General features: G+C 40.0%; 1 protein-coding gene across 2 annotated transcripts in view; it reads right to left on the bottom strand.

The window, feature by feature from the left end:
* tmem201 (transmembrane protein 201) overlaps positions 1-8,899 on the bottom strand; it is an 89,511-nt gene extending 80,612 nt beyond the window's left edge. Inside the window, exon 1 of one of the 2 annotated variants that reach the window (XM_039755516.1) lies at positions 8,618-8,899. In XM_039755516.1, coding sequence (XP_039611450.1) covers positions 8,618-8,727 — 110 coding nt within the window. In that variant the 5' untranslated portion in view covers positions 8,728-8,899. The remainder of the gene's footprint in view (positions 1-8,617) is intronic. The other variant, XM_039755515.1, reaches the window with a different exon arrangement.
* Between the last annotated feature and the right edge of the window lie 3,112 nt (positions 8,900-12,011).

The raw sequence follows: 12,011 nt of genomic DNA on the forward strand, positions 1-12,011 counted from the left end.
CATTTCATGACTGAGATGTTACAAAGCTGCCTTACAAGTCTACCCATTCCTAAAGTACTTAATAAGAGCTAACATAGGAAAAGCATTCTATATTTGGTCCTTCTCTACGGTGGCTCTGCCTCATATGATAGATAGATAGATAGATAGATAGATAGATAGATAGATACTTTATTAATCCCAAGGGGAAATTCACATAATCCAGCAGCAGTATACTGATACAAAGAAACAATATTAAATTAAATAGTAATAAAAATGAAAAGAATTAAAATAAAATTAATGTTCGTGATTTACTCCCGGTGGAATTGAAGAGTCGCATAGTGTGGGGGAGGAACGATCTCTTTAGTCTGTCAGTGGAGCAGGACAGTGACAAAAGTCTGTCACTGAAGCTACTCCTCTGTCTGGAGATGACACTGTTAAGTGGATGCAGTGGATTCTTCATGATTGACAGGAGTTTGCTTAGTGCCCGTCGCTCTGCCACAGATGTTAAACTGTCCAACTTTAATCCTACAATGGAGCCTGCCTTCTTAACAAGTTTGTCCAGGCGTGAGGCGTCTTTCATCTTTATGCTGCCACCCCAGCACACCACCGCGTAGAAGAGGGCACTCGCCACAACTGTCTGGTAGAACATCTGCAGCATCTTACTGCAGATGTTGAAGGATGCCAACCTTCTCAGAAAGTATATTCTGCTCTGAGCTTTCTTACATAGAGCATCAGTATTGGCAGTCCAGTCCAATTTGTCATCCAGCTGCACTCCCAGATATTTAAAGGTCTGCACCCTCTGCACACAGTCACCTCTGATGATCACAGGGTCCATGAGGGGCCTGGGCCTCCTAAAATCCACCACCAGCTCCTTGGTCTTGCTAACATGCAACATATATATGCAATAATATGTAATAATATGCAACATTTCTACTAAGTGGACATTAGACTCAGGGCTGTGGAGTCGGAGTCGGAGTCAATTTTGGGTACCTGGAGTCAGAGTCGGCAAAAAGTTAACCGACTCCGACTCCTACTAAATTTAAATGGGAATTAAAAAGTAAGTTGAAATGTCCCAATTCACAAACAGTCATAATGAACTACTTCTCTGCTGTAAGAATAAAGCCCAATGCATGCAGTGCATAATGTTACCACAAAACGAACATGTCAAGTAACCATGAAGCATGCTTTTCATTGACTGTATGCGTCACTATATGGGATGTAATGCACAAGTAAGGTGCGGCACCGCTTTCCATTGTGTCGTGTTCCACTGTTACAGGGAACTGTGAACCTAGCCTAAAGCTCCCCATACATTTACAGATGCACTGCCGATTTTTCGGCCGTTCAACGAGTCATCACGCGTCAAACGCCTGAAAAATCATCTGGTGTGTTCTCAGCTCCGCCGGCTCCCCTTCGCGCGCAGTGAAGGGGCCGAAGGAGCCGAGAACACAGATCTCCCTACCTGTCTCCAGCAGAGGCTCATTCTGCTGATCAGCTGGCCGGTGAGTGACACGATGCACTAAACTTCCGGCTGGCTGACAGAGGAGACAGCCACTGCAGCAGACAGAGGCATCACATTACTTTGGATGGGGGCGGTGGTCGAGATTTTCGCAAGCTGGATCTGCCCGTCCATGTGGACACCCGCAATCTGCGGCCGCCAATCAATTGTGTTTGTCTTTAATCTGGCATTATGGTAGAGTGTTGGCTTCCTAGCCAGTAGTTCTGTGGTGAAATGACATGTATGTTGCCTTCCTTTCCTTCAATGGATGTAGAAAATACATTAGCATAGTATATACATACAGAGGAGTCGGGGTCGGAATCGGAAGATTTAGAAACTAAGGAGTCGGAGCATTTATCTACCGACTCCACAGCCCTGATTAGACTTTACATTTGTTTTTTAGAGTGAAATTATAACTTGTACATTCAATCAGTATACAACAGTCATATATATTCTCTATACTCCCTAACTAACTGATGCAGACTTTTTAGCTTTTCTCAGCAATAACACCAATGTGCTTTTACACATTCATGTGTCACTGAAGACAGATGTGTGAAATGTGGCAGCTTTCACGTCACAGGCACTGATCATTATTATTATATTCACACTTGATGAAAATATATCTTGTGGATTCCATCATGCATAGATCTTACTGTGGCAGATGATGCTCTTAATTTTTTTAAAGGTTTAAAACTTCATCATTTTGCCCTGTGTGTTGATTTTTTTTATAAACTTTCCTTGTCCTTTTAAAGGTTTATAAAGTACACAAAGCTATCCCAGTTTCTATCCCCAAAAGATATCTTCATGGCACCAAGTGAAGCATCAGTTTCATTGAAATGTGCCTAAAATGCGAAAAGCCATTCAAGGGATTATAAACTCCCAGCTTCAGCAACAGCCACAAGCAACCCTCCATGAGGTATGGAGCAAGACTGTTATTCCCGTTTTTTTAGACACACAATGGCTTCCTTGACTTTCATTGGTGCATATTTTCTCCTCGTGTTGAACCAACAGCCACTGCAGATTTCAAAGGGTAGAAGCAAGCAGAGATATCTTATGAAGCAATGAAACACACCTGAGGAATCATAAACACCTGTGATGCTGACAGTCCCAAAAAATGAGTGCTCTGAAAGGTGGGAATCAGACAGAAAAGGTGCTGTCATTTCTACCTGGTGCGACAGAAAAGTATGCAAATTCCTTAAATGAAAGTCCACAATGTGTGCTTTAATCACATCTGAAGTGTTTGAATTGTAATTTTAAACTACAGACCTGAGGGGTAAATAATGTGTCTTTGTCCCAAACATTAGAGAGCACTGAATACCACAAGCAGTTCTGGGGCTGCAGAGGCCAATGTGGTACCACCGGAATGTTCAGTGTGTAGCAAACAAACAAACAAACAAACTCCAACAACAATGAAACCTTCCAACAAATGAGAGGAGTGGGTTAGGCCGGAAGGTGCCGAGATCAAATCTTGAAAAATTGACTAGTCGCTGCGTTCCAGTATTGTCAAGAGTCATGTCTACCATGTAACTGCTGCAAGACAAGCAAATGACATTTTTAAAGACGAGACAAAAAAAAAGGTTTACTCAACCTTTACAAGGACTTCCAAACATATTAGGATAAACGGGGATTGACTCCGGCAGACCAACCCGTGACCCTGTAGTTAGGATATAGCGGGGTTGGATAATGGAAAGATGGATGGATCCAGTGAACTTTTTTTTTTTTTTTTGAATGACCGTGGTTTATTTTGTCTTTGAGAGTAGATTTTGATTACATTCTTATCAGCTTAATGCTAGGTACTATTCCCCAAACATCCCCCCCTCACTCAATTATTCTCTAACCCTGGTCCTGCATCAAAAAGCAAAGTAAAATTTAGGTCAAACCAAAACCACTGGAAAACTCTATATAGTAAATCTCAAGTGTGAAATGGCTTATAGAAGCAATTCCATTTTTCTTTGATTTCCTTGAACTTAACAATTTAGTGCTTAAACTACAGTTATAAAATGCCACCGCCAAGCCGTCCCTGAGAATTTATGTTGATGGCCAGGAAAAACCAAGTTCATTGCCACTTCAAAAAACACAAGCTAAAAAGACAGAAAACAATACTAACCAAATAAAAATGACAGCAGATAGCAGATTCCAACTCTGTATTTCCTTTTAAGTACAATAAATCGGCATTGGCCTTAAGAAGGTCAAACTGGCATGCAAGACTGCAGCCTCCTGCAGGTTTATGAATAACCCATTGTGATCCAACAGCACAGTCAGTTTCAAAACAAGATATCCTTTTGACATCAGAAACAGATTAACACAGTTGTTTAGCCACTTGTCCAGTCAGCTGTCACAAATGTCTTCTAACAATGAATGTGCTTTTATGTACAGTACCCTCAATGCCATTTTAGACTACTAACAAAAGTGAGTGCCACTGTCCCAGTTTACAGAGAAAAAAAGGACATCACACAAGGACTGTGTTTACAACAGAGTGGTGCGATAGCCAGGGTTTTAAACTAATTATATTCCTTAGGACTATCTAATTTAGAAACAGCAGCACTGTATACCAAGAGACTGTTTCATTTGTAACAACTCACCCCCTAAGAACATACAGTAATATTTTAACATTAAGGCAAGAATGTGGCCTATTGGTTAAAGTGCTGCAAGTATAAAACACAATGTTAATGTTTTACCCAACTGGCACAATGATGCAAAACCACAGGCAAATCATTTAATTTTCTTGTGCTCCATCTATAAAAATATGGACATTTGGGGTGTGATTTTAAGTTACATTGGATAAATGCATCACATACACAAACAAAATGAAAATGCTCCTTACACAAACTTTTCTAAGGGTCAGAGAGGCCATCTACCAACTCTAGAAACAATGGTTGATGTCCAGGTTGATAAGCATCAATGTGTTGACTCCCAAGTTTTACTAATGGCCTGGTGGGGTTCCCTCTAAAAAGGCATTTATGTTTATTAATTGGAGGAAATTAATTTAACATTAACCTGCATCGTGATAAACTACAAAATACCCAGCTAGGAGCTGAGTAACAAGCTTTCCAAAGGCAGAGACTGAATTCCAGTTTACTTTTTAAGTTTATGACAGCCTGTGGAAATAAACAGTAGCATCCAATTTCAAAACAAATTAAACGTTACTGAAATAACTTTTCATAATGGACACCACTCCTGCATTGCAGTTTCAGAAAATTGGATTTAAATACTACACTTCATCACTTTTCGTGTGGAGCTTGTATGTTTTTGCTATATCTGTGTGGATCTTTCTGCAGGTACTTTGTTTTTCCCTCCGACATCCCAAAAGCTAAATGGCAAACTGTAACTGGCTCAATCTGATTAAATAGAAACTATGCACCACGGTGTATCCAAAATGGCGAATCTGCAGGAGAGGCTGGTTATGAAGGGCTGAACATATCGTAACAGGTCAACAAAACACAGGGAAGACACACAAAAGTGTGTGCTCACCATGTAGGTCCCGTACTCATGAGAATATTCTGCTCATCCTCCACCACTTTTGGTCAAGGAGTCTGAAACTAACCCTTCTCCTTTTCCTCCTCTTAAAGTCAGTAATTAGCAAGCGCAACTCTTCCATTAGCAGTCTCTCATCCTCTGCTGTGACAATGCTAGCTAGGCGATATTGACTGAATGAAGGAGTTGTCAATGTGCCACTTAAATGGGCGACAACAAGTAGAAATGTGTTTTGGTTGGTCTGCACGTAGACATTCAGGAAGTATAAACTGATCTTTGGACAGATTTTTATTTCCCCCCCCTACACAAAGCAGAATAGGCACATGGAATAAAAGCACCACATAGTATAGTAGACATTAAAAGATTTAGGGACCTTCAAGACAGAATCTCATGTCATTCTGGACTGGAGAGATCAGGTGAATAGGAGTGTTGAGCTTTGTTGTGCTGAATGCCCAGCTCTTGTCAAAACTGTTCTAAGATTCCAATGTACTTAGAACTACAAGGATGCTACGACTCTCTGTGTGACCCTAAACAAGTCACTTCACTTCCCTGTGCTCCAAATATCTCTAAGTAGTTGCACATATTCTAAACTTGTAAGTCAACTTGGACAAAGGCATCAGCCAAATCATTGCTGTGAAGAAAAAAAAAATTGAATTGCTTTAAACTTGCTAAATAACTTAATGGGATTTTATATTGACTATAATCCATATGAAGCAGCTAATTTGTAACATGGTCACATTGTCATGATTTTGGATGGATTGTTGCTCAGTGGTCCAAAGTCCTCTTTTCAGATTAAAGTAAATTTTGCATTTCCTTTGGAAATCAAGGTTCTAGAATCTGGAGGAAGAGTGGAGAGGCACAGAGTCCAAGTTGCTTGAGGTCTAGTGTCATGTTTCCACAGTCAGTGATGATTTTGGGGAGCCATGTCATCTGCTGGTGTTGATCCACTTTGTTTAATCAAGTCCAACATTAGTGCAGCCGTCTACCTGGACATTTTAGAGCACTTCATGCTTCCCTCTGCTGACAAGCTTTATGGAGATGCAGATTTTATTCTAGCGGGACGTGGCACCTGCCCACACTGCCAAACGTACCAATACCTGGTTTAATGACCATGGTATCACTGTGCTTGACTGGCCAGCAAACAAGCCTGACCTAAACCCCATAGAGAATCAATGTGGTATTGTCAAGAGGAAGATGAGACACACCAGACCCAAAAACGCAGACGAGCAGAAGGCCGCTATCAAAGCATCCTGGGCTGCCATAACACCTCAGCAGTGCCACAGGCTGACCGTCTCCATGCCATGCTGCATTGATGAGGTAATTCATGCAAAAGGAGCCCCGACCAAGTACTGAGTACATATATGGACATACTTTTCAGTAGGCCAACATTTCTTTATTAAACATCTTTTTTTTTTTTTCTTTAAATTGGTCTTATGTAATATATTCTAATTTTCTGAGATACTGAATTTTGAGTTTTCATTACATGTAGGCCATAATCCGCAAAATGAAAAGAAATAAACTCTTGAAATATATCACTGCGTCTATCTAATATAGGATTTTCACTTTTTGAATTACTGAAATAAATTAACTTTTCGATGATATTCTAATTTATTGAGATGCACCTGTAAGTAAGCAATGCAGAAAGACGGCAATAAAGAAGGCAGTCTCTAGGGTCCACGTCATACATCTTGGTGGAAGGCTACAGGGAGCCAGACAATACCCAGACACACTCTGAGCAACAGGAATCACAAGGGTGCAATTCAATTATTGTTTCATTAATAGAATTCATATAATGTACTATAATTTATAGTATTTATTTAAGCTAATGTGTTTTATTTTGTATAAAACTCACGTTTCAGTTTTATATTAAGGTCTATTGCTTAGTGTTTCAATGAGGGAATGGGTAGAGTATTATGTTTGCATGTTATTTTGATTACTAGTGCAAAAACTAAACAAGTTGGCAATGTCGAAGCTATCCATAATCAGTTTTAAAGGATAGATATTTTTTGTTTTAACAATAAATTTCCCTTTCATTTCAGAAAACAGAACTCCATCATGGTGCACACAATTTGCTTTGCCAGTCATCTTCCACACAATGTATGTTTTCTTTTGCCGATTTTATTCTTTTCTTTTTATTTGCCACTTTCAGATTTGGCTTTTCTTTGAAGCTCAGCCATTATAAGACTAGCATCCCCAAGCTGACATTTCTCGCTTACAAATGACACTGCTATTTAGCATATATTTATGGAAGAAGCTTGTTTCTCACACTATACACTCTAATATTCTTATCATCTTAATGCAGTTTGTTCATTTGTTTCTGCCCTGTTTAGATCCAACTTCCCCTCCTTTCGAGGCAGTAATAGACACCTTTGTATGAAATTGTCCATATCTTAACAGTCTGTCACATGGAATAACCATCACTTTGCAAAGAGACTTACATTCTGAGCTAAACATCTGCCAAAACGAAACTTTAGGTATGGTAGTATCTTGCAATCCAATGAAAGGCAGTTTACTGGGTTTATTGGAGAATAATGGGTTTAAACTGTGCTAATGTAATTAGCAAAGTTCCTATAATAACTATTTAACATTTAAATGTTCTAATTAATAATAAGCTAAGGAAATTATCATTGGAACACCGAAAGAATGCGTTTGTTGAAAGGGAGGCTTTGCAGTTATTGGTATTTAATTGCAACTTGCAACACTACTCATATCTTATCTCTGTTTTTAAAAATGTACTTCATGGTTTCCTGATAAAAAGATATTCAAAACATGACAATTTCTAGCAGATTCTAAACTTTTGAAAGCTAGTGTACGTGTTCGAATAACTGGCCTTACACACTTGCGATGTGACAGCGTAGGGGTGTACCAGAGCGAGCCCCGCGATGCACCAGGGGTTTCCCCATTTCGCATCCGACGCTGCCTCCGCAACACTAAATCCGGATTACGCGGTTATGACAATCGTACAGATTATTATCTGGATATAACACTTCTATACTATAATCCTAAATCTGGAAAAAAAAAATGACAGCTAAAATTTTATGGGAGTTTTTGTTCGTACGCAACTGACGAGCGTCGTGCGTCAGAAGGCTAAGTTAAGGCGCGTCACGCGAGTTTTCTCAACACCATGCTCAGCTGTTGGCGGGAGCGCCTCTTCTTGAAAACGTTTGCCTCCACCAACTGGACGGTCACTCGTTTGCCGCTTGTTTTAATACTTCACGAGATCAATCAAAGCAATGCGCGTGGTGGAACCAGTACGGCTTTGCGCCGCTATTCTGGTGCAATATCCACGGCTGAATATAAGCATCCCTGCTTTTCACTGGGCCTGTCTAACAATGTAGGTTAGGTGTGATTAACAAAGGTCAAGGCAGCCCAAAGCTGCAGCTCAACGCAATTTCAGTCCCGCGAGAGACCGCCAATCCTTGTGAACGTGACGCACCCGCAGTCTGAACCAGAGGGGTCAAGCCACTGCAAGAAAAGGCGGGGCCTACCTCAGAACATGCGGCCAAACAGCTGACTTCAACTACGGAGGAAAAACGGCCAACCACGCATGCTACTATTTGGACAGAACCACGAAATTGCACAACAAAGAGCAACGATCGAGTGGCTACGACGGTTAAGCCCCTCTTTGTAATCTTTCAGGCTAGCAGGCCCCTTTGTCACAGCACTTACCTCGTCGCGATTTTATACACGATGACTCCGGTGGTACAGACCGCGGCTACTGCTCCCCCGACCACACTGAGCTGCTGGTTTTCTTGTAGTAGTTTTTTAAATTCTTCCATACTTTCCAGGGTCGTTATCTGTTTTGAATGGCTTATAAAAACGTATTTAAATGTTAATACCGAATCCGATTTTTACGAAAACCATAAAGCAATGATAAGCGGCGGCAAACCCAGGACCACCTCCGCAAGTTACAATAGACCCCGCCCACTAGTATGACGGCGAGCCAAATAACCAACCACTTGACGAATCTTCCCGCAGTATCCCACCCCTCTCGTCTTGTACCAATGACTACCCGAAGTGGGCGGTGTGTTTTTTTTCTTTCTCTTTTTTTGCCCGCTGCTGAAAGGAGGCGGTGGTCTGACAAATGCCATGTAGTGACAGCTGATGGTCTGTGAGTACATCGGGTTTAATTTAATTGCTCAAATTCTGGTCATACAGTGTTAATTTGATATATTTTGGGCAATTCTGATCCCGCATAGGCCACGTGTTGTATTTCAAAAACGGAGAACACTGAACTTCAGTCCATAACAGGACACGCTAGAGCATACACACAGACCTGCGCTGTCTTAATAGCTCGTCTGTTTAGAGTCACTAATTAACCCCACACGTTCTAATTAAAAAGACGAGACCAGAGGTCCCTCGACATTCACTGCTTTTAATTGCCTCGTTTTCTTAACCAGCTACCAATTTACAATGAGATGCATATAACAAAGGATCCTGCAGCTCACCATCTAATATGTCATTTTTATTTGCATTCATGAACAAAGCAAAATAGTTACAATGTTTCTATCATCTTACATTGAAGTACAAAATTGAAAAGAAATGTAATTAAAATTTAACAAATCACATGATGTATTCTTGCATTCAATACTGTTGTAAATCAATTTAACATTAAAATATTTAGTCAATGTAATATTTTTAAACATATATGTAAAGAAAATAACTAATTTCTCATTGATTTACATATAATTTCACTAGTTATTGTCACTTCTTAGTGGTTTTAATCCAGAATTGAAGTTAGTGGCCCGTTATCTACACTTTGTCTTGGGCATCTCCATTTATCATCCAGCATTAGTCTGTCATCATAGGGACATCCTAATGTCCCCAGTACCTTCTTTTCATGTCTTTGATGTCCTGGTGTAATCTTTCACCCTGCTCTTCACTCACAGCCCCAAGATTTTCAGGGAAGAATTCCAAATACAAACCCAAGAAGTGAAATTTGAGAATCCTGTTGCAACCCAATTCCATACACTTAATACGTTTTTCTCAATTTCTTTATAATTTGGATCTTTATTGTTACATAGAAACTTTGAAATTATTTCTTCGAATGGCACCCAAGCCTCTTGTTCCATTTCATTCTTTGCAACAATAAGTCTACATCAGAAATGAGGACTTTTTTTTTTTTGCAACTTCTATTGGAAACCTGTTTCAATTTAGCCCCAGACGTACCCCGAAACTTTCAGCACAAATGCATAAAACAGACTCCATCTTCTCATAGGGCTTTGACATACTGTTTCATTAAACCAAGCTTAATATGAAACAGTGGTAGCAACAGTTTTTCTGCATCCATCAAGCCAGGTCTGATGCTGTTGTTGGCACCAAGCTGCAGCTTTTTTCTAGCTGACCATTTCTTCAATTCCCAGTGTAAATTCTTGGGTTTGCTGTCCCACTAAGAGAAAACACGGGTTCCATATGCTGCTATCTGCTCCTATGAATCATATGTGTTCAATTCCAGATATATTCTGACTTTACTATTACAAAAAGTCTCTGTTTTGCTTTAAACATAGATTTTAGCCTTAGAAAATATTAAACTCAAACAAATTATCATTAAAATATTGATATTTTAATTCATTATTGTGTGAAAAAATAAACTATATTTTACAGCTTTTCAAAAAAAGTTACATGATGGAGAAAAATGTTTCATTTTCAAATTCAGTGCCCAAAAATTAATAAACATCACATGAAAATAATGAAACTTTTTCAGTGTATGCCTGTGTTTGAATCTGAACTACTAAGGGAAATATTAGTAAAACCATATGAGTTTTACCTTTTGACTTACTTAATCCTTTTGAACACTTGTACACTGGCTAGAATGTTCACAAAGCTTTTCTAGGACAATGGAAACATTTTTGTTACACGTGTGCATCCCCTCTTCTATAGAGGACTTGATATCTTTACCACTGGCATAGCACATCCCAGAAAGGCAACCATTCAGTTTGGGGAACAGGTGGTAGTCACGCACAGCCATGTCTGGGGAACTGCGTAGCTGTGACATTTCTTTACATCCACAGTTCTGCATGGCAGGCTTTGCAACCTGTGTGTGGGGACTTTTGTGAAGCAGAAGGGGGGTGGTTGAAACGTTTCCTTGACACTTTTTCCTGACTGATGGCCACAAACATAAATGCAAATCTGTGCAGTATTAACTGGTTAGGTGGCCCTTTGTGGCATATAATCAATATGGATTACACCCTCAATGTCATTAAGCCAGTCATTAACATAAAGACTGGACCTTGAATGTAAGAAGTGGTTGCTCTTTCAAGGCAGGCAGCCCAGAAGAAGCCAGAATGTCCTGGGATATTGGTGACTGGGGATCTGCTCTGGTTTTCCTTTAGCTTAAGAAGGACTGTTTCTGAACCTTAAAGTGATTGTGAAGCTTGGCCAAAAGTGAACCTCACAGGGGTTGACATCCATCTGGGGATGAAGAGTATTTGAGCCTGGAGTTGAAAGAAGAGTTCAGCAAAGACTCTCTGGTGGGATGAAGAGACCAAGGCTATCAAGACAGAAAGAGAGTGACGTGAGATTAAAAAAACAAGAGAGCTTTGTGTTTTTGGGGTTCAAGGTGTGTGTAGGATTCCTGGGGAGACATCGAGGTTTTGTTCTTCTAGTTTGTCTGCTGTTGTTTAGGTGCATTGTGTTCTTTCACTGTTTAACCACTAAAATAATTAACCCGTTTTAAGTTTTGGCCTGGATATCATTTCATATGTGGAGAACTCTATGAGGGGCCATCTCCTGCTACGTGGAAGGCAATGCTGGATCGACCGAAGGCAAGAAATAACATCTTACTTAATCTTACTGCCTCTCACTAGAGTGCTGGCGCTCAGAAGCTTAAGTGGCTCCTGGGTAAAATGCTGTTTCAAGGATTCTCACAAATTCATGTTTCATTTGTCATGTTTAACCATTGTGTGGGACTTTAAACTATGACTTGTTCTTGCAGCAAATGGAAATAAAATAAACAAAATGAATGCAAAGTGAGAGGTGCACTGGACTTGCATTTCCACATCCCAGGGTACAAATCCCAACTTGGAAGTTCTTCCATTGTCTACAGTGGTTTTCTTGGAGTTCC

The sequence above is a fragment of the Polypterus senegalus genome, chromosome 6, assembly GCF_016835505.1.
Source record: "Polypterus senegalus isolate Bchr_013 chromosome 6, ASM1683550v1, whole genome shotgun sequence".
Lineage (NCBI taxonomy): Eukaryota > Metazoa > Chordata > Cladistia > Polypteriformes > Polypteridae > Polypterus > Polypterus senegalus.